Here is a 23,297-nt window from a genome sequence, read left to right on the forward strand (position 1 = left end):
CCAAACCATGCTATGAACCCAGAAGTCAGGCATAGAGGTTTTACTCTTGCAACTAAAGCTAGTTGCAGAAATTACATTACATTACCCTGAAGATGGAAATTGGTTTGGAATCAACATAAGAAAATATGGATAAGCATCCCTTACACCGGCACAGAAGTTTTGTGTTAATCCAAAGTAACCTCTTCAAGGCAAGAAACAGTAGTTCACTGTCACCTCTCTCCCCTCACTGAGTCTGTTTGGTCCTAGTTTGGCAATTTCATCCCATCGCTATGCTCATCTTTATGCTGCGGACTGCTTTGAAGTTTTATCAGCTACAGATTACAACAGGACTGAGCGGGATTTAAGCCAATGCCCAAAAGTAGAAGCAGCAAATTTTTTACTTACCCTTATATAAAAGCCCCTTACAAAGATGATCTATGAACAACTCGCACTAAGGAGTTAGCTGCGCAAAGAGTGAACAATATCAACGTCTTGCTGCATTTATTGCTAGGGCTACTTATGAAAACTTCCTGTGCTGTATCCCAAGCAACAGAGCCAATGGATTATGATCTGCTTATGCAGCAAAACATATTTAAGCAATGCTAATTTTGCCTGGTGCATTCGGGAGGCCAGCAGATGGCAGGGACATATTTTGGCTAGACATTCAAGTAGCCTTATTTTTAACATCCATTCAAATATGTCAAGTCTCAGATCCAAATGTCACCTTTCCTTCCAAGAATGCCCTTTTGAAGACACTTAAATATTCAAACGTATGCGTTCATTCACAGAGCTCATACACTATGACTGAAACACTGTCAATGAAATCACTCAAACTCTAAGTGGATTTTACAATAGTTATCAGCCTCAGGCCAGGCTGATCTAAGAAGATCTCTTAGAATTCTTGAGAGCGTCTGTTCAGGACTCCCCTGTGTTAAGGAAATAAACCTTCCAAAGACTCTACCTAGAAGACAGACAGGATGGCAGAGGATGTTTTATAAGCTGGAGAAGATTTAATATTAGATTGGTGTCTGTAGTTTCTACCATGTCACATAAGTTCAAATACACAGGAAATACTACTAAAATAACATATATTTGTTTTATATATTTTTAAAATAATTTTAAATATTTCCTTTTTAACACGAAGGAAAGCAAGATTAATGGCACTCTGTTCAGAAGCCAAACTAAAAAGTACTAAGAACTGCTGCCTTTGAAAGGCCTGAGATTTTGTGTTTTGGTCTTATGATTCCTTCAAGGAGAAAAAGGGATTGGAAATCTGCTTATGGCTGGAAATATATAGATTTGCAGAAATGTGCCTCTTGGAAGATGGCTCAAATTCAGTTTAAACACTGCTTTCCGTCCTCATCCCTTCCCCATACTTCTAGGAATATTAAAGTACTTTGAAGGACATAGTCTGACCTCGGTCCAACAAGCAGTTCTATTTCTTGCCTGGAGCAGAACCCAGCAACACGCTCACTACAACGGATACGCAGTATTTCAGCAGTTTGCTTATCAATTCTGAGGCTGATGCCATGTAACTTTCTAGTACAGCTGAGGACACTGCACAAGGAACTGCTTCCTTTCTTCCAGTACTAGCCTTACGGGAGAGCAGAGGAAACCTTCTGGAAGAAATGATTATTAATACTTAAATTGTACTGTCCCATGAAGCTAAGCTTGACTCTGCGACAGGAAATGCAGTTTTCTGGAAGAAAAGCCTAACTGCAACGATGTCTGACTAAAACTTCAGCACTAAAGGATCCTCCTTCTTCATCACCACCCTACAAAGACAGAAGAGTTATCCCTCAAGATAGCCTCACTGCTTCTGCATGTTCCCTCTTCTCAGCTAGTTCTGATCCTCTTTGTGTTAATTTCTCTCCACAGGCACAGGAGACGGTGTCTCAAGTGGGACTGAAAAGTTCTGGGGAAGGCAAAAAAATCTCTCTACAGTGAATCCTATTTAGTTCAACAATATACTTTTGTTGGCCTTCCTCTGTAGGGAAGTAAGATTTCCATTTTGTTCATCTACACCCTGTGAAGATCTTGCGCATGACAGAACCTGCTTCACCTTTCTTTCTCCCCTTCAATTCTGGAACCGCTATATGTAGTCCCTCAAGCCTACACTTGCTCCAAAGCTGCCACATTTTCCTCGACTGATGTTCTACCACAAGGCATCTTACCAGGTAATGGCACAAATCTTCTTAGGCAGATGGAAGACTGGGGGATAAATCAGGGACAAGCATCAACTATGGGGAGACCACAATGCTGTGAATATTTACTGGCAAAGTGGTCTGTGTATGGCAGATGAAACTGTTTCCACTTGTTCTGAATGGGAACGATTAAAAAGAAGTATCAAACAACCACACATCAGCAATAGCCCAAGCAGTACCATATGGCCACCCAGCTTAAATATGGAGTTTCCAGAGGAAAAACAAACAAAAAAAAAAGATCCCAATCACCTACATTATCACTATTTTTTTTTTGGACAGAGGAGAATCCTTATGTCTTTGAGTGAGATGCACCAAGCCAGTTTTTCTTCTTCATTTTTAAAATATTTCCCTTTCTACCTGAAGCAGCACAACTTTAGAAACTTCTTGAGGACATGTCCTGCCCCCCAATTTTACATCATCTTGTAACTATGGGACTGAAACTGGCATCCTATCTACAGTTGAAGAGCAGGTCAAATTAAAAGAGGTAAAAAAAAGTAGGAAACGGAGCAGAAGGACAAGCTTGAAGAGTAGAGGTAAGCTGCCTAGAAATCCTAGTAAAAAGACCTATCTGTAGAAATCATTAGGTATTTCCATCTGAGGGTCACAGGTACATCAGTGTTGAAGGGGAAAGAAAGAATTGATCATGGAGTTCATTAATACTGATAAAGAACCCAGGAGCTACTACTACAGAATTTTGGTCAAACTTCCATTTGAACAGTTCCTACTCCTGGGCAGAAAAGCAACTGCTGTTACAGACTTAAATTGTTGTTTATGAAGTTTCATCTTTGACTGGTTTTTGCATTCACTTGAAGATAAGGCTCACCAGTTTTCCTCTATTTTTGTTTCATCTTTTAAGTCACTACCGTATAACTAGAACTAAGTCCTTAAACCCCTTCATGCAGCTCTAAGGGGCAAGTAATCATAGTGGCCTGCCTTTGAGAGGCACATACAGCAAGGTACTGTATCTATACGCTACATACACAAGGTAGGGTATCCGTACTATACACATGTAGCCTCACAGAGGTACCGCAGACAGTGGTCATGTCTCCTACAGATTAGTAGTAGAACCCTCTTCTGTTCCCCTGGAAATAATAGAGTAATATTTTAAAAAGCATCCAAAAGCCACATTTAGAACAGCCCTAAACGGTTTAGTCGCAGCCCTCTTAGGACTCGGGGAATTTAAATGCAATATTCTAATGCAACGGTAGATGTGGATACTTATTTTAACTATAAGGTTTAACTACCACATCTTAAAACTCTTTGAAGTACTTCTATTTTAGATATACTGTAACCACTTACTCAACTAAATCCGTATGCCTGGCTCCATTAATCCCTTATTCCTGTGCATCTGAAATTCAGCGTATGCCTTCAAGGTATGTGTGAGCCTCTGCTCTGTATTTCACTAATTAACCACAACGAAGACTCTTTTAGTCTCTGCAGAGTGGGGTTTTGATAGTACTCCCTCCTTTCTACAAGTGACTAAAAGAGTTTCAATGGACCTTTTCACTCTAACCCATTTTTCACCTTGCCCTGACTACTGCTTTTTGAAATAGGGGTCATTTACTTCACTGGCCAACAAAGAACGTTCCAAGTCCCTTACAGCCCCAATTTCATTGGGTTCTAGTGTCCATAATGCTTTGGACCTCTGGCATACAGAACTATAGGGAGGAGATCACTCCTAAGTGAGGCAGTGCCAAATGCTGAGCACTCCAACTTCACGTGTTCCCATATTCCAGTGATGGGACAAGCTGACAGTTGTCACCAAGATATACTATTTCAAACCCCATGGAAAGGCTACAGGTGACAGCCATCTCCACTTAGCTGACGAAAACAAGGCTGGGGAAGAGAATAAGCAGCTAAATTGTAGGAAGAACCACACCTTCTTTTGTTTTCCCATCCCAATAACACCCAAAGCCCTTCAGAAGAGTAGTCCCTCCCACACTTCAGCAGGTAATGTTTGCACGCCCATCACCTCTATGAACTAATGCTCACCCAAAAATCCTGAGAGCCCAGATGACCCTGGTTCCCAAAAAACTCCGCAACTCTCTGACGAGAGTAGGTCTGGGTTTGGTTACTGTAAAAGCATTTACCCTCAAAATCCACTTCTGGAAATAGAGTTGCTTTCTGCGCTGACAGTCTTCACTCTGAAAACCTTAACTTGTATTAATTGAAAATCAAAAATGCAACGTAGAAGCAGTTGTTCCTACCCTATTTCCCTTGCAAAGGCTATTGTTTAAACTTGCTTGCTTTTATCTTGGGAAAAGGTTTAACTGTAACACTGCAAATACATTTGGGGAACAGAGCAACCATCTCCAGCATGGAGCAGAACCAAAATGGGAACTCCGAAGTATGCTCGGGGGGAGACTGGGTAGGCTTTCTGTTGGTTTTATCTTAAAGCAGTGCTGTACTCAGTACAGCAGCAATGAAGAATGTAACAAGGAAATCAGAAGTCATTAGTGGTTGTTAAAATTATTTCTCAATTCAAGTAATTTTCTTTTGAAGCAATTCTTTTTTAATCAAGATACGGAATACCTTGTCAAGATGGGTTTGCAAGATCCGTCTTTTCTCTATAAGCAGAGGGATAAAAAAAAAAACCCAACAACCCAGCACATCACATGTGTGATTCTTTTAGACTACACCCTACATTTCGAATTTTTTTTGAAAAAAGGACCTCTAAGTAGGTATTAGGAAACCAATACCCCTGCCGGGGATATATGCGTGTGGAACACCATGCAGAAAGGTATTCCAATGGTTAATCAGTTCTCACTGTGCTCATTGGTTTAATCAAACAGCCCAGCCCTTCGTAACAGAAGTCTTTCAATGCCCAATGCAAAAAAAGCCGACACTCTTGGGGTCTCAGGGAGCTCAAATTTACTGTTTCTAGTCAGCAAATACAATAAAGAATTTGCTGAGTAGTAGTAAATCATAGTATAATCTCTGCTAACAAACAACTGTACAGCTACCTTTCAAAAAGTTATTGAGTTTGCTGACTCCTCAGGGTAACAGTTTTCTAGTCTCTGATAACCTGTTTAGTCTTATTCCATTTTTTTTTTTTCCAAAAAGATTCAAGGAAACTGGGCTGTTTGAGTACAACTAAGACATGTAAACCATGTCAACATTCCTGCTGGATCTTCAGATGGCCATACCCAAGATTTTAGGAAAAAGCCTTATACCACTAAAAGTGCAAAGACTGCTCTATTGAATTATCAAGACTCATTTCTGGGATACTTCACTCTAAACGGTCCTCTATCTTCTAAGCAGAAATTTAGCATATACTGAATCCCTTAATTAGGGTAAGTTTTCTCTTTCATATTTAACATTAAAAATAAATAAATAAAATCAGATCCCTTATTGAGAAAATAATATCTAGAATGAGTGCCTCAGTGTTGTAGGTTTGTGGTTTTTCCTAAAAACAAATGAAAATCAACTTTAAATATGTGTTCTAAAATCACGCAATTTGACATTAATCATGGTTTTAAATAGTGTGCATAACCTTGATCACCTCTGCTTTCCAGGATTAAATATGTTATTGGGCTCTCCCATGTCCATTCTCCTACTGTTGGACTCGATGATCTCAAAGGTCTTTTCCAACCTAAATGACTCTACAATTCTACGAGTTATAATACGTTATAGGATTATTTTTTTCCTCAGTGCACAGATCAAATTATGTATTAAGAAATTCTAAGTGAGAAGGGTGAGCTCTTTAATGAAAAGTATCCTCTCTCCCAGAGAAAGTATACTGTAAACCTTACCTGGCACTTTGTCTGAGCTAAATACAACATTAATGTTGAGGTGGTCGCTCTTCACGTATCCGTTATCAGGACAGTTCTTTGCACTGAGAAACTACGATCCACAGTGCAGCGGAGGTAACGGACAATCTGTGACAGTATTACTGTAGTTTCATTCAAGAGCTAAACATGTTACATACTACAAAAGAGCATTTTGAATGCGTGCATTGTAACTCAATAGCAATTTACAATTTAGAGGCCCACTGTAAAAAAACCTCCTGTAAACCTAAAACATTTAAAGATCACCTGTCAAGCAACTATATATTCCTAATGCATAATGCCAAATAATGAATTACACCTTTCAAGGATGAACCATATTGGATTTTTTAAAAAGGCCATGCCACAGGGATACAGTTCTTTGTCTTTCCTAAGCAGATCATTGTACATCTGATCATATGTTGTTTTGAAATCATAAACATTCGGCTTGTCCGGTGCTGGTCCTGGCAGTTTCACATGAGTCCCTGTTCCAAAGGATCGGACGCTGAATCCTCGTTTGCTGAAAGACAAGAGGGGAAAAGAGGGGGGGAAAGGGCAATTAGATTGGATGGACTTTAAACACCAAAGTGCTGAAGAACACATGCTGAATTTCAAAAACACCTCTTAGCAATTAGTCAAATTGCAACCAAACAGTTGGGCAACTCTTATCAACTAAATTGCCAAGAATATCTAATAACGTGCATACTTCCTCGGAGTTACAATTGAAACTCACACACCATTTCTAAAGGAGCACATATATTTTTATATGACATTTTCTTAGAATTATGGTACTTAGCATTTTGGATATTTCTTTTGTGCTTTCAGGCATCTTGGGTTTGCAACAAGCATACGTTCACATTCCCTCTTGGACAACACAGTACAGGCAGAAATGGTTTTGTCTTGACACAATAAAGTAAGTAACAATACACACTGATCAATATTTACATATTCTGCTGAAGTTGCTGGGATAACTACATGATTCCCCTCACTATGTTGCCAAAACTATCTCTAGTGTAATTTAAACAACCAAGTGCAAACATTTGTGTGCCTGGCACTTTTCTCAAGTGGACTGAAAAACATACTGTGTAATTACCCTTACAGAAGTGGGGCACATATTCTACTGGCTGGCACCTAAAACTCTTGGGTAAGCCAGGGATAGCTTCATTCCATTCTCATGAACAACTACTTGTTTAATAATTATAATTAAAAAAAGAGAGGCAAAAACCTGCTTGTCTTTAGAGGTAATGCTAAAACGTTCTTCCTGATTAACCTAAATACACCTACTTGAACCTCAACAAATCCTTCAGTAATATTAAGAAACATTACAATATATTTATTGAATAACAGGACTGAAAAGAGATTATTTTCTGATGGCCTAATGGACAAAGTTACATGGTAAAATATTGTCACTATTGTCCAGAACACTGAAACATCTGGCTTCATAATGACAATCTAACTTCTGAAACAGGTCAAGACCATGGCCTATTTTTTTTAAAGACCCACACTTTCACCTTCAATGACTTATCAGAGACTGAACAGAGAGAACAGTGTTAAAACAAAAACAAAAAGCAAGTGAACAACCCAATGCTCCCCGTGTCTCCCCCTAAATAAAAAAATAATTGTAGAGCCTTCTTCTGAGCAGAGCGAACAGGAGACTGGGAGCAAGAGTCCCAAGTACACATTTTGAGTGACACACAAGTCACATCTTGACTCCTTGCCCTTCACACACAAGACAGCAAGGAAATTCAGTAGAAGACACACCAATTCAAATCAGATGTTTGCCTTCAAACAGTGCCTTTGAAGTGATTCAAAAAGCTTCTAGGCAGAGATTAACTGTGATCAAGCTTTGCCCCGAGCTCACACACTGCTACACAACTATCAGTAGTGTCATTTCCTTTAATTTGTCCTACTGGAACACAGCCTCTCCTTGCTCTTTCCTCGTTTCATTCCACTTTTTCTTCCAGCAACTATATATAAGTTCCTATTTCTGTAAACAGACAGGATACACGATGATTTTTTTCCTTCTTTCTGCAGGACTAATGACTGCAAACGGATACAAGTGGAAAAAAGTGCAATTCTTTGCCCCTCCCAGCCCTCCATCACATTAACAGTGACTCATAACTGCACCAGTTACATTTAGTTTATTTTCCCTGCAATACTTCCAGACCCGAGTTTTTATCCTATTCCTTCTGCTGGATGTAAAAAGAGCCATAAAACGTACAGAAGAAATTGCAGTGCTAAAATAGTAATGTTTCTCAAATTGATCCTTTTTCCAGGTGTCTCACTCTTCTTTCCTTTCTACATCTACCTTGAAGCTATTTTTGATAAGAATTTTAATACCAACTAACTGAAAAATAATGGATTTTGGCACCCTGCACATTCTGCCTTCTTTCCTTCTCTCCCACATTACTGCAAAGCAATAACATTATCATGGAAAAGAATTTTCTTGTATGCTTTCCTCCTAATTTTTAATTTTTCCTTTAATATTATTCTTTGGAATAGGTCTGCTTGGGTCACACATTAAGAAGTCCGTCACCAACTGTCAGAAATGTCCTTGAAGTTTGCATGACCTCATATAAAGCAAAACAAGAATCTTCATTTGAGGTTTCACGCATCAAAAATCTGTGCCTCTAATGCACATGACCCCTTGGAAATTATTTCCTTGAATGGCTGGAATATGCGTTTCCTGCATGGAATTTCATGCTTTGATATCAGTAGTTATCGAGATACAGCTTTTACACTATTTACGAGCCAGGCGTACTATTGTGAAATATTCTGAAAATGTTTCAACACATTTCCTGCAACAATTGGGGGGGGCAGGAGTGAGGGAAGAATGTCTGCACAGAACCATTATTCAACAGAGCCCACTCTTATTAAGCAGCTGGACAGATGTAGTTTAGCAACTCATCAAGTATCTCTTTTAATGAGGTTAACAATACACATTTTCTACAAGACAATGTATACCTAATATTTGTTCTTAGCCTAGTAAAAGCAGTTGATGATGGAAAATAGTGAGCTTCAACCTTACCATAAACATCAGAGGGTAAAATATACTAATATACTATCCTAGCACTGATTTCTGAAAATCTGAAGCTTCAATATTGACCTGTAAATATTGTGAAATTTCAGAAAGTTGTTTCTATTAGTACTATTAAGACCAATGTACATAAACTATCAATATACTAAGTACAAATGTATACAGATCCCATTTTCAGCAAGAATGCTCACCTCAGTTTAAGTCCAAAGCTCATTACAATGAGATCACGTGGACTAATCATGTGCCCATGAGTTTATACACTTTTAACTGAAGAAACTGAAACCAGTCATTGTGTTTCCCTCCCAGAGTCTCAGAGCTCGTTGCAATGTGTCTCACCTGGGACCCAACTGCTGCTGAAAGCAGAGATCAACACAGGACTACACTAACCAAGCACTAATACTTGACAGAGTTCTTACCAATCGGTTTCTGGCACTGAGAGGAGAAATAATATTAATCCATGCAGACTGAGACATGAGCTTTTATCCATGTCTTTCCTCTAGCTCACTGTTATTTTGAGGTCTCACACATGCTTATTACATTAAGGTATTTTCAGCTTACTCTAAGGTCATAACAGTACAACTTCTCTTCTTACCGGGGCCAGTAATACATATTACTAAACATTAAAGCAAATGCAGTAAATCCTTCAGCACCACTGCAGCTTGTAGAGATTTTCAGGGGACAAATCACTCATTTTAATAAATTCCCTTCCACAACATGTAGCAGGAAAATAATTAGCAACAGTGCCTTCCTTGTGGACCACTTGAAAAATATCTGATGCCAGTTAATCAATATAAAAAAACCCAAACAACCACCTCCCCAAACCCTACCCTGTTAAACAACAAGAAGTATTGCTAACTAATTTTGAACATGAAATAATTAAAACATTAACGACTTGCTGTAATTTGCATTATCAGTGATAAACTGTCAAAAGAAAGTGCTTTAATATAAAAATATTTCCTTCTTTTTCTGTGTTTATTAATACAATTTAAAATTTCTTAAATTAAGCAGTACAAATTTCAAGACCTCACTTTTTACTGCCTTCAATCTTGTATTCACACTCCTAATTTCTTAACACACACCTAGCTTAGGTGCCTATCAGTAATCTGTAAATTTTCATTATCAGCAGTAACACAGAGACCCTGAACTCAGGAGATTGAGACAAGGTATGTACACGTTAAGAACCTGAAAATAAAAAGTTTCCAGAGAATAGGAGGTGCTCTGGAGAGTTTGAAATGACAACTTCTTCTTAAAGGCCCTGAGAGTACTACCAAATAAACATCCACAAATGGAAATGTTGAAGTTGCTGTATAATTAAGTTTGGTAATAAGAGAAGTGTTACCCTTCCACCTTCCTCTTCTACGCTTGAAGGAGAACCATGGCCTAAGTCTGCATGCTCCAGAAAAAAAAAAAAAAAAAAAAAAACCAAACCAAAAAACCTATACATAGACTGTATTTGTAAAAGCAGGAAATGTAGGATGAGTAAGATTTGACCTAGGGACTAGTTACAGACAGACATCCAGTTTGACAGGTTTTAAGGAAGAATGACGTCTTTGTGCGTAGTCTTACTGCTTTTCCTCTCTTCCCTTTGCTTTACCACCTCAACATACCCCTATGGTGATGGTAACCATTCTAGTAACAAACCTCAAAAGACCTTCAGTCTGACTTCTGTTGGTATATGAGAACAAGATGTTTAAAACCTGGTTAGTTAGAAAATAGGCAAGCACACTACTGAGCAAATGGAAATTGAACTGAACCAAGGTAACACCAGAAACAGGTAGACTGATTATTTAGATACGAAAGAAGATCTAATGCATAATTTGTTTTCCAGAGGCACAAGTGGCAGCACAGAGATATCAAGTACAGCGAGGATGAATGAGGAATTCAGGCTGGCAAGTGAAACTCGTTGCAAGCCCTTTTTAAATGAACCACTGCAATTTAAGAAGACAGAAAGTTTAAGTGTCCAAAAAAAAAAGTAACTCTTATTATCTGGTACCTTAAGTTTAATGAAAGAAAGAAAAGCAAAACCAAACACCACCCAAATTTTGCAAAGAAAGTATGTGTTACAATTTCGCTTTTCACTGAATTTTCACTGAATTTTTAGAGTTGGAAGGGACCATAGAGATCATCTAGTCCAACTCCCCTGCTGAAGCAGGATTGCCCAGAGCATGTCAGAGCATGTTACTCAGGGCTGCATCCAGGCGGGGCTTGAAAATCTCCAAAGAAGGGGACTCCACACCTTCCCTGGGCAGCCTCTTCCAGGGCTCTGGCACCCTCACCGTGAAGAAGTTTCTTCTCATATTTGAGTGGAACCTCCTATGTTCCAACTTGTGCCCGTTGCCCCTCGTCCTCTCACTGGCAACCACTGAAAAGAGTCTGGCTCCCTCCTCCTTCAACCCACCCTTCAGATACTTATAAGCATTGATAAGGTCTCTCCTCAGCCTTCTCTTCTCCAGACTAAAGAGTCCCAGCTCTCTCAGCCTTTCTTCATAAGGGAGATGCTCCAATCCTTGAATCATCTTCGTTGCCCTTCGCTGGACTCTTTCCAGTAGTTCCCTGTCTCTCTTGAATTGGGGAGCCCAGAACTGGATGCAGTATTCCAGTTGTGGCCTCACCAGTGCAGAGTAGAAGGGGAGAATGACTTCCCTCGACCTACTGGCCACACTCTTCCCTATGCAGCGCAGGATTCCGTTGGCCTTCCTGGCCACAAGAGCACACTGCTTGCTCATTGTCATTTTGCTGTCTACCAGGACCCCCAGATCTTTCTCTTCAGAACTTGTCTCCAGCAGGTCCACACCTAACCTGTACTGGTGCCTGAGTTTGTATTGATTTCCGAGTCTAAAAGACAGAGCACCAGGATGTTATAAAATGTAAGTACATTAAGATGTTGAATCAAGCCTGTTGAAACCACTCAATAACTTCATGCATTAAAAAGGATAAACTACTAAAAAGAAACATAACAGTAAGAAATGATGGACTGCAGGTACTTCCAACAAAAGCCCACCAGGTAAATAGAACATTTCACCCAGATGTTATACGTGGAAGGCTAAGTGTTATGTTTTACAAATGCAACACAGGTTAAAATTTAGACATTTCTACAAGATCATTTTTGCTTTAAAAGGAAGTAGAATACAATTAGGTTCAAGTTTTAGTAGGCAGTATGTAGGCCAAACATTTGGAAAATAAAATAAGCTTGCCTTACTGATAGATATCGTTCTCTGAAAGTTGAAGAACGGGGTAAGAAAAGTCACTGATAAGAATTCTACATGAAAAATTTAGCTTAAATAAAACTTGTAATTAATTAAAACACTGAATAGAACAGTGAATTCTGAAACCTGACTTAAAGCATTACAAAAATCTAGAAGACTCATCAAAAAGAAGACAAACACTTCAAAATTTAAATACATTTCCTAACATAAATATTTAAAAAAAAAAAAAAGCCTGTCTAAAATACTTATGTAAGATCTTAGGCTACCCATTACAAAGCCCTGTTTATGAATGTTCATAAAGATGTTCAATATTGAAGGCTGGATTCCAGACTTTGTTTTCAAATAGTCACCTGTAGTTCTGTAGAATCTGTACCCTTTAAAGTCTTGCAATCCCTTAAGAAAATACTTTAAAGTCTTGTAATACCTCAATTTCTTCCTAACTCATCTTCCCCTTTAGTCATGTGTTCTTCTGAATTGTCATGCAACATACAGCAAGACATTACTGGGAACTGGTAAAGCAGCCTGACTTTGACCCAACGCAAACATTTTCCTGAAGTTTACTGGAAAACAAGGACTCTTGGTGCGTGGGATAGTTATTTCTTTAGAACAGCATCAGCAATTCATCTCTATTTTGCCATTTATGCTATTCTCACTATAATTATAAATGCTGCTGAAAATCAACATTTTCCAAGTAACTACATTTTTTTTATTTTTAATTAAAATCTTAAGGGAGAATAGACTTTCAAAACAGATTTCCCTGCCATATTTGCCAGAAGAACACCAGTCACACCGGAAGTGATTTATTTCTTCTGCAAAAACAGAGAGGAAGAAAAAAAGGCTAGACATTAGAAGTGAATTTAATTTGTCCTTAGTACTCAGGTTTAAATTAAAACTCAGTTCTAGCATTAATAGCAGAAGAATAGCATCCTCTCCCCCCCCAGGCAGCTATTGGTAACATCATGTTTTCACAGAACTGCCACAGGTAACATCTGATGCCAAGTTTTAGCATTAGCAGCATCCTATGCTGCTCACAGTAAGATGGCTGCCAGACCAGATGCTTCTATTATTTATTCCTTTCAAGGCTGTTGTTTTTATTTAAATGTAGCATATAACTTACACATACTTCTTTGGCGTACTGTGCTAGCAATATGTGCCTTTTAATATGAATGTTACTTTGCTGGACAAAAACCCCAACACCTTATCATGTTCCTGCAGCGCATAAGGAAGACTTAAGAACATAATTTCAGGCAGATCAGGTCTCTCCTGTCGGTCAGTCCATCCCCAGCCTCCCGTCTGCCCTTTTGGATTCAAAATACTTGCAGCACTAAACAGATGTACCCTCATAATCTCAAAGACATTTCACACTCTGAACCAAACACTTCGTCCAGTTTTCCTGCAACAGGGAAACACTCCCTTTTCAGTGCATGGAGCGGTTCCAGTCTTCAGATGCATTACAGGAAGAAAAAAATAAAAAAAAAAAAAAAGGAGGAAAAAACGAGAAAAGAAGGGTTTAGATTTTCAGATGCCGAGACGGGGGGGGGCTGTTCTGCCCCTGTCGAATCCGCCAGCTCCTGTTTTTCAGCGCTGGATCCAGGGGTCCGCCAGCCACGGCCGAGCAGGCCCCACCGCACCGGCCTCTCCGGCTAACCCAGCCCGGAGCGGGCTCCGCAGGAGGCGGTGTGCGAACGGGCCCCAGCCCCCCGGCCCGTGGGCCTCGCAGGCTCGGCCGCGGGCCCCGAGCACGGCCTGTGGGGGCCGGTGGGGACCCCTCTACCCTGACAGCCCCAGGGCAGGGAAGGCAGCCAGCGGTCAGGGAAGCAACGCTGACAGGGCAGCCGTCGACGGGAGGCGGCCGCCGCGGCCTAGGACAGAGCGGCGGGGCCCGGCGGCGCGGCCCGCCGGAGGGAGGGAGGAAGGGTTTCGGGCAGGCCCTGTTTACCTGAGGATGTTGTGCGCCTCCATGCTGCGGTTCTGGTTGCTGGAGCAGACCACGGCCACGCGGAGCGGCGAGGAAGGCATGGCGGCGCAGGGAAAGGGCCCGTCTCCCTCCCCGCGGCTCCCAAACCCTCTCGGCCCCGGCCGCGGCTCGCACAAAATGGCGGCGGCGGCCCGGCGGCGGGCGGTGCCGGGACGTGTCGCCAGGGCCGCGCCGCCCCGCGGCGGCCAACCGCGGAGCGGGCGTCAGGGGGCGGAGGCCGCCGCCGCTGCCGTGAAGAGGGAGAGGGAGGGCGGCAACGGTCTGTGCCCGGGGCCCGGCCCCGCCACTGCCCCGGGCGGCTCCCGCCTGAGGAGAAGCCAGTCCCCACAGCGGGGCGGGCCTGGGCCTGGGCCTCTCTCGGAACCGGCTCGGCCGGAGCTCCCAGGCGGCCTCCCTCGATGTGTCGGGCCTCTGACAGGCGACCCAGCAGCCATCAGGGAATGGCGGGGGTTAGAAGGGGCCTCCAGAGATCATCCAGTCCAACCCCCCCTGCCAAAGCAGGGTTACCTACAGCATCCAGGCGGGTTTTGAATATCTCCAGAGAAAGAGACTCCACGGCCTCTCTGGGCAGTTCCAGTGCTCCGTCACCCACAAAGTTACGAAGTTCTTCCTCATGTGCCAATGGAATTTCCCGTATTCCAGGTTGTGCCCATTGCCCATTGTCCTGTCACCGGGCTCCACTGAGAAGAGCCTGACCCCATCTTCTTGCCACCCGCCCTTCAGATATTAGAGTCATGGAATGGTTTGGATTGGAAGGGACCTTTGGATTGGAAGGGACCTTAAAGATCATCTAGTTCCAACCCTCTGCCATGGGCAGGGACGCCATATTGCTCAGCATTGATGAGATCCCCTCTCAGCCTTCTCCTCTCCAGGCTGATCAGCCTCAGGTCTCTCAGCCTTTCCCCATCAGAGACCCAACAGTCCATGGATTGTTCTCCATAAACACCGCTTCCTCCGGGGCCTGCTGGGCAGCACCGGTGAACCAGCGGATGCAACCCACAAGGACTCAAGGGTTTACAAAGGAAAACAGGTCATTTGGGAAGAATTCGTTAATCTTGCTGGTTGAATTGTTGAACTAAAAATACCGCCTAACTTTTCAGCCACTTACTGAGAGAGAAAAGCCCCCCAGAAGAGTCAGGGGTGTCCCTGGTGACTCGGAGACAAGCATGGCACCATTTATTTCCCATTTCCCAGTTTTCTGCACGGAGCAAGAGGTTGGAAACAGCGCTGCAGAAGCGCTTGGTTCCTGACCCAGCTTCTCGTTTCCCGCAGGACAGCTCTATCAGCACACAGCCTCATATTCCTACATGATAAAATTTGGTCCTGAGGGGCTATTCGGCTTCCAGATGTTCCAACATCAGGGACAACTGTGAGGCAGAGAAAGGCGCTTGAATGAAACTACCCGAGGGCTGGTGCGAAACTGGGAGTAGCTGTGAGAAAAGGTCCAGCTTTGCTGTTAATCACCACTAAACGCTGTGGATTTGTACTACTCTACTGTAAACAAGGACGGGTACACAGTATTTAACTGGATAAGCCTTCACACCCCGCACGTAAATGAAACATAAATATAGGGATGTGGAAAATGCCCAACGACGTGCCTGTCTGGGTCAGTGCTGTCACAACTCGCCATGGCCTTGTCCTGCTACTGTAGAAGCAAGAGGCTCTTTCAGAGGCGAACACAACAGCTAAAAGGTTCCAGCAGAGACAACGGCAGCGTCTCTATTTTGTACTTCTGTAGGTTTCATCTACACGTGCCAAACAGAGAGAGAAATGGAATCATTTCCTGTGACCACAACAGCTGGCACATTCTAATCACCCCCAGCTCCGAGTCGCCTAACTTAGCAGCTAGACAACCCCAAATATACAGGCAATTTCCTAACATCCAGAAAGAAATCACTCCCAGTTTACAAGGTAAGGCCTTGGATCTTCCCATCTTCTTCCCAAATAGTCCCTATTTCCATACTTCACTTGCATATAATTCCCCTTTGCCTGGCGACATAAGCCACATACTCCATTAGTTTGTTTTCAGGAGAATGGGATTCAAGCAATCAGTTGGTTTTTTTTTCCCTGAAAACGGTGTTCTGGCTAGTTTTCTTTGTCGGCACTAGGTGGCAGCCCAATGTCGCATGACCCGCTGAGCTGGGCCATGGACCAAAGGCCAGGGGAAGAAGGGTTCGGATGGAGAGCAAAACCACCCCCAAGGAAAAGTAATCGGGTCTGACACCCCTGGATCAACCCCACCTCCATCTCTGCGCCCAGAACACGCTATTCTGGGGACTCTGTAGCGAAGATGATGCAGACATATGCTTCCTGTTATGCTTAATCATGGAATTCAGCATTTTAGGAGTAAACCCTTACGTTTTTACTCAAAACTGTTCAAATACGAGTGCCCCAAACTAGGAGTTATTTATGTACTGCCTGACTGGTAAAATGCACTGATCTCAGAATCTCCTATTGATGCTACTTTGTGCCAGATTTGGCTGCAATTGCGGCCAGGATAAATGTTCAGAAATGGCTTTTTCCCATAGCCCTCTAGCTCTATTTTTCTGGTTTCAGACAGGTAGAATTAATTTCTTTTCAACTGCCTACTACGAACTGTGATCTGAGAGCAACTCTGTGACAAAATCAATTTGGTATTAAAACGGGTGCAAGTTAAATGGATCCATCAAGAGGCTAAGTGCTTCCTGCCAAGGGAACATGCATCTTACATTCTTGCTGTGTTTATCCCAGGAAAAAAAATTTATTGCACTAGAGCAGAAATCTGGGACACGAAGATCCAAGATAATTACACATTGGCCCCAGTACTCACATGCCTTTGCTTGCTCTTAAATGGACCCCTAGAGAGGGTCCAGCAAAGGATATGTGAGCAAAATACCTCCGCACTTAGGTGGGGAGATGAAAAAATGACAATATTCATAGCCTGAACGTTCAGGGACAGCAGAACAACAGGGATTAAAGGAAGGAGAACAAAGGCCATGCACATCCCCTCTCTCAGCACTTCCTGAGAAAAAGCTTTCCCCCTTCCTTTCCTTAGCGCCTGCCTCCCTCTTGCCTTTCCTTCTTTTCCTTCTCCGCCAATTAACTTTAAATGACAAGCCAAACATTGTGATATGAACATTTCTGCAGCAAAAAAACATTATTTCAGGTGAAAACCAAATAAGGCAATTTTTTCCCACATGAGATGAGACAACGTGTAAAGACAGGAGATCTGTGACCATCTGTGAAGATTTACCCGTCAGGGTGTATTTGCTCAGGCTAAAACTGAAAAAGACCCTGTCCAGGCACCACTGCTGTAATTCCTAAGCCTTTAACAGGAACGTGTCTACAGTTAACTGTTTTCTGCCACTTTTTTGCCTTTCATCCCGCTCTTCCTGGCCTTTCTTTTGGAACATACTGGTGAAACAGAGCAGCAGTTTGCAGTCTCGTAAGACTACAACTCCAGGTCTCCATGGAAGCAAAATACCAGCTTTCACTCGCACCTCCCAATAAAGCCAAGCAGCCTTTCCTTTCACGTACCACCAAAAAAAAATATCATAATGGAATTATGAGAGATTCTTTGCCTGAGGCACAGGCTGTTTCCTCCAGAAGATCCAAAGCTGGGGTCAGGCAGAGCTCGGGCTGCGTACATTTAAGCAGTTGTTTTTCTCACATTTAGCACAGGGCAAGCTCGTTAATGAGCGTATCACTCTCCATTTTAACTCCTGCAGAAATGGATATGGCCTGGTATTTGTACTGGAAACTACCAGATAAAGGCAGGACTATATACTACCTACAAGTGTACCATATGGATTTTTAATACCCAGGTCCTTGTACAGGAATAAGGAGAATCTCTCTTTGCCTTAGAAGCTGTTTCTACTTTTTCCCAAAGCTTTAGGTGCATAACAGCAGCTTTTTGGCAGTTGTAAGTGGGCATCCTGCCACTTCTTTATTGCTGCCTGGACAGGCCAGGATTGATGGTGACTCTACAAGGTACGCAGCATGTTTTGGGAATTGCTGCAAGTACAGGATAAAGCTTTCTTTAACTGTGGGCTCTCACAAAGGCCTGTGGGAGTCAAATTATTATCAAGTCTATGTACATGTAATTTTCCCCATTATTGCCAAAAAGAAATGTCTCTACTCGTGATGGAGGAAAAAAAAAACCAAACAGTTACCAATGAGCTGGCAGATGTTTTGCTTGATATCACATAAAATGAAATAAGGATTTTCTTTTCCAGACACCGAGATGCATCCAATTAAAACTTAATCCACTGGAAACAAATGAGAGACTATGAGACATTGTTTCCCACATCCCATTTATAATGCATGGAAAGGAAAAAACTGATAAAAGCAACCCTTTAGAGAGCTACAGAACTTCCTCCATCAGGATTTCCATTCTTGTTCTACATATTTTGCTCTTGTCTCTCCTCTGCCCAGCATGCTGTTGCAGCGCAATCCACAGAGACAGATGCATGAAGATGTGAGATGACTACAAATAATGTCTCCATAGTGTCTACTCGGTGCTGTTTTAGCAGGAAACAGTGTCCCATCAATACCTGCAGAGGTGTCTTACTGAAGTCAGACACGTACAAAACCATGCATTAAACTTGGTGCTTAGTTTCCTCAGACTTACATCAGTGTTGCCACCATGAACAGCGAATTGGTAAGCAAAGATGGATTTAGGAGGCAAGGGCAGCTCATTCGAAGGTCAAATAGAGATCATTTATATTCAAACCCAAAGACACCTGGCTACCATAACTAATGGGTTTGGCTCAGTGAGTTTTCATGCAAAATTTCACATCTGGCTTCCTAGATCTGAAAGACTGAAGTGATCATCTTGAGTATTGCACATCTTCTTCCCCTGCTGTTGGACACGTAGATCATGAGCTCCTTGTACCAGGAGCTGTGACCTCCTGCTCAGTGGGGATATTTTAGGCTGGACCTGGATGATCGCTGTGGCCCAAGCCGTTTTTTGGGTTTTTTTTCACAATTTCAGACAGTACCATGATGGAGTTCAGGCAGCAGAACGGTTTGCCCAGAGGTTGTGCAGTCTCTGTCCTCAAGTTTTTCAAGGCAGGGCTGGATATGGCCCTGAGTAACCCAGTGTGATCTCCCAGCTGACCCTGCCTTGAACAGAGGCTGGACTAGATGACCTTCCAACCTGAATTACCTTGTGATCCCACGGTCAAAACCTCTAGGAAACAAAAATCAAGTATTCAGAGAATAAATCTCTTTTCATTTTCCCATTAACACCATCATTTTACAGTAGGCAACGGCACATCATTATGTCCAGTCTTTGGGCAGATTTGCTCGCTTTGAGTCAAACAAGATCTTGGACCATTACGTATCTCTGACGTTTTCATTTCTTTTCATTATTCTTTTAATTTATTAAGGTCAACGCCAAGGTGGTACAAGGCTCATTATTTATACATTTAATTTTCACATCTGGCAATTCACGACAAGATGAAGAACAGAAGAGTAACACTGGTTGACAGAAGCTGACAGAGATACACAAAATCAGCGCCACGCCAAGAGTCCTGTGCAGAACCGGCTACAGGCCAGACTGACTTAAAACCTTTAAAAGACCTTCCACCCAAATTCACTGAACTAAACCACCAGATGCAATTTGTCCTAATGTTCTTAAAAACTGATTGCCTTTTCTTCCAGCAGTGAATCTCCTCAGGGATAAAAAAAAAAAAAAAAAAAACAGGAAAAAATTACGGCATTGTCCTTCAATATCGATGAATGACACCATCCTTCTGTTACCGCGATGCTCGGTGCCGTCAGGCTGCTTAAATCAGGTACACGGGAAAGTTAATAAAAAGAGAAGACTGTTAAAATTAGTCAGCAGCCTGTGAGAAAAAAAAACACCAAGAATAATGATCAAATAAAAGGTATTTCTGCCTGATGAAATATAGACCTTCAGTTTCTCAGCCACTCTCAAATTATTGAAGGGATTACGATTAGTACAAATACTGTATTTTATTAAAGATTTCATCTACGTTCTATATTCACCCCCTACTAGCAAGTTTCTACTTCACAAACTACTTTTACGAAGAAAAGAGTACAGTGATAAACACACAAACAGATACACTGGTGTATTTTAAGAGCAATACCCTTTTACAGAAGAGCTGTTCCCCCTACTTTTGCTTTAGGTGCTCAGTTTAAGTGAAATAAAGTCATTTTCTATGACAGCAGTCAACTACAGACACACAACACTGAAGAAAAGCTAGCTCCCTAAATAAATACCTCTCAGACTGTGACTGACTCTATTTTGTGTATATATTTAAGTTCAAGTAATGATCAGCCTAAGTTTGTTTTTAAAAAAAAACCCAACAATCAACCAAACAAACAAACCAACAACCGGTTTCGGAGACAAAAACACCCGGGGAGATACAGCTGTCGGTGAAGACTACAGGAACGGATACACCAATATAAACGGGACAAATTCTCAGCACTAAGGCACAATAGAATTAATACTAGAATATGGCTAAAACCTGACTGACTACAGCACTGAGTGAGCGGTTAACGAGGAGTGCTCCTACGCTCGAAACACTCGGCTACCACATCGGTGAGTTCCGTGTTGAAGACGCTTTTACCTTAAGTGTAGCTGCGGGCGGCGTTCCTAAAAAATGGGATTTCGGAGGGCAGGGAGGGTGCTCATTTACACTCTACTTACTTTATAATTAAGGGTCGGTTCGCACTCGCACAACAAAACGGAATTTTCATACTAAATTCGTCTCTTTAGCCTTCCTCTTTGTGGAACGGCAGTTCTAGAGGGAGAAAAGCAGGTTCAGTCGGTGTTGGCTGCTGATGGTCACTCGAGCTGACCGGCAAACCCCAGTCGCTTTGGGCAGTGGCCAGTCCAGGTCCTGGAATTCGCCAGCAGCGTTAAGGCACGATACAAAACCCACTTAAGTCACGAGATTTAGGTGGGCTTTGGATCCAGCGCACGCCGAGCTATGGGTTTTGTGGCTCCACCGGTCTGTTCTCCCCCAGACTTTAAACATTCCCCCTCGAGATGCTAAAAAATCAACATCTACGAGCAAAGGGATTTAGACTTAAAATAAGGGTGTTCTGGAGAGTCTTCTCAAACAGGCCCTCTGTAAGATCTGTCGCTCGCTTTAAAAAAAGGACATTTTTCTGGCACTTGTGGACCTTTGCCATTATTTACTTTTAATCCACCGAGATCCCATGAGTAACCACGCAAGGCTCAGGCTGAATAGCTGCCCCGGGAGGAAGCGGAGCTCAAAAAAAACCACAAAAAAACCCCAAATCCCGCAAGTTTGGGAAAAGCAAACCCGCCACACCCAACGCTTCCCGGGCAACAACCGCTGGCCAGAAGGGGTTTGGCAGCACCTCTCCCCACTCCTCCCGGAGAGGAACCGGAGAGCGGAGGCGGCCGGGCGGCGGGTTCCGGCGGGAGATGCGGGGGGAGCCGCCGGCGGGGTCAGGCGCGATGCGGGGCGGCGGCGGCGGCGGCGGCGGCCCCGCCGAGGGCCGGGCTCATGAGGTTCTCGGTGATGTAGGCCACCAGCAGGCAGATGAAGACCAGCATGACGCAGATGGAGCCCCCCACGGCCGTCATGGCGACGACGATGTCCCGCATGGCGGCCGGCTCCAGGCGGAACTCCACGCACTGGGCGGGCGGTGCGGGGCGCGGCGGGGCGTAGCGGGGCTGCAGGCAGAGGCGGTACCGCACGCTGCCGTGCGCCTCGGGCAGCAGGTAGTCGCGACAGGCGGCCCCCAGCTCCACGCTGTCGCAGGGGAAGCGGGTGTAGGTGCCGTCCCAGGAGCAGTTGAGGGCGAAGCCCCGGAGGCCGGCGGCCGGGCGCGGCGGCCCCCACTGCAGCAGCACGCTGCCGTTGGCCAGCACGTTGGCCACCAAAGCGCCGCCGGGCGAGCGGTGGGCGCGGCAAGCCCGAGCCGCGCACTGGAAGCCGCGGGCCGGCGGACGGAAGCAGAGCCGCCCCCCCGCCGCCCCCTCGCCCCCCGACACCTTGTAGGGGCACCACGGCGGCTCCTCCGCCCCCGGCCCGGCGCGGGCGAGCGGAGCCCTGAGGGCGGTGGCCACGAAGCAGAGGAAGGCGAGGAAGGGCGGCAGCAGGCTGGGCATGCCGGCCGGCGCGGCATGGAGCCCGGCCGCGGTGCCGGCGGAGGGCGGCGGCGCCCGGCGCTCCGGTTATAAACGCGGGTTCCGCAGCCGCTCCGGCGGCCGCCAATGGAGAGGCGGCTCCGCCGTTAACTCTCGCCGGGCTGCGGAGCACCCGCCGCCACGGGCAGCGCTGGCGGGACCCGCGCCGGACCCCGACCCGCCGCACCGAGGGTCCGCAGACCCCGGCGGGCCGTCCTCGGGTGCCCCCCGCTAAGGACCGGCGGGGGGGTCGGCTCAGCATCCTGTCCCCCGTCCCCCCCCCCCCCGGGAGCTTTGCCCGGTGTGCGGCCCCGGGGGAGCTGGGGAACGCGGGGCCGGGCACCGCTGGCAGCGGCCGGGAGGGTCCCTCTGCCACCGGGAGGGTGTCACAACCAGCAGACACCCAGGTCCAGGGCAAGTTACAGAGCTCCCCTTGAGTGGGAGTTACGTGTTTGGGGTTTTTTGGGAGTTTTCTTGGGGTTTTTTGTTAACGGTTACGTCTGCAGACCTGGGCTGCTTTAACCCCTCGGGACCAGGAATTGAGAGAAACTCAGCAAGGATGCCATGCGTGGGCCCCCCCAGGAGACCAGCCAATAGCTGTGATAAAGCTATAGGTTTTCAGGGCAAACTGACCAAAGGGAAAAGATCCTCCTCTCACTCCTGACAAATCTCTTTTCCTCTCTGCAGCAGGACCAATTCACAATCCATCCCTCTGACCCAGAGGCAGCTGTTTATTTTGCAGCAGGGCCAAGGGCTGGAGGAGACAGAGCCGTGCTCTGGCCTGGCATCACACCCTAACGCTTTCTGAGTGACCCTGAAAGATTTACACTAAAGTCGAGACTTGCCTAGATGTAGAAACAAGAGATCTCTAATGAAACAGGAAGAAAAATACATACTTAACCTAAGCAACATTAGAAGATTCTTTGAACAGTTAAACTGGTAAAAGCTGCTTTAAGGCCTGTCTTTTCCAAGTTGCAGATCTCATTCCATACAAAAAAACCCCCATGTGTTGTTTGTGT

The 23,297-nt window shown here is 44.2% G+C and overlaps 2 protein-coding genes across 2 annotated transcripts in view; both read right to left on the reverse strand.

Annotated features, from left to right (window-relative positions):
- Window positions 1–14,294, reverse strand: part of SSU72 (SSU72 homolog, RNA polymerase II CTD phosphatase) — a 28,572-nt gene extending 14,278 nt beyond the window's left edge. The window contains exons 1-2 of the mRNA XM_074161749.1: window positions 14,130–14,294; window positions 6,324–6,467 (exon numbers count right to left, since the gene is read on the reverse strand). Of these exons, the coding sequence (XP_074017850.1) occupies window positions 6,324–6,467; window positions 14,130–14,209 (224 nt within the window). The 5' untranslated portion in view covers window positions 14,210–14,294. The remainder of the gene's footprint in view (window positions 1–6,323; window positions 6,468–14,129) is intronic.
- Window positions 14,295–21,594: 7,300 nt separating this feature from the next.
- On the reverse strand, window positions 21,595–22,260 carry FNDC10 (fibronectin type III domain containing 10). The gene has a single exon (XM_074161825.1). It carries the CDS (start codon window positions 22,258–22,260, stop codon window positions 21,595–21,597), a length of 666 nt encoding a protein of 221 aa, XP_074017926.1.
- Between the last annotated feature and the right edge of the window lie 1,037 nt (window positions 22,261–23,297).

The sequence above is a fragment of the Numenius arquata genome, chromosome 20, assembly GCF_964106895.1.
Source record: "Numenius arquata chromosome 20, bNumArq3.hap1.1, whole genome shotgun sequence".
Taxonomy (NCBI): Eukaryota; Metazoa; Chordata; class Aves; order Charadriiformes; family Scolopacidae; genus Numenius; species Numenius arquata.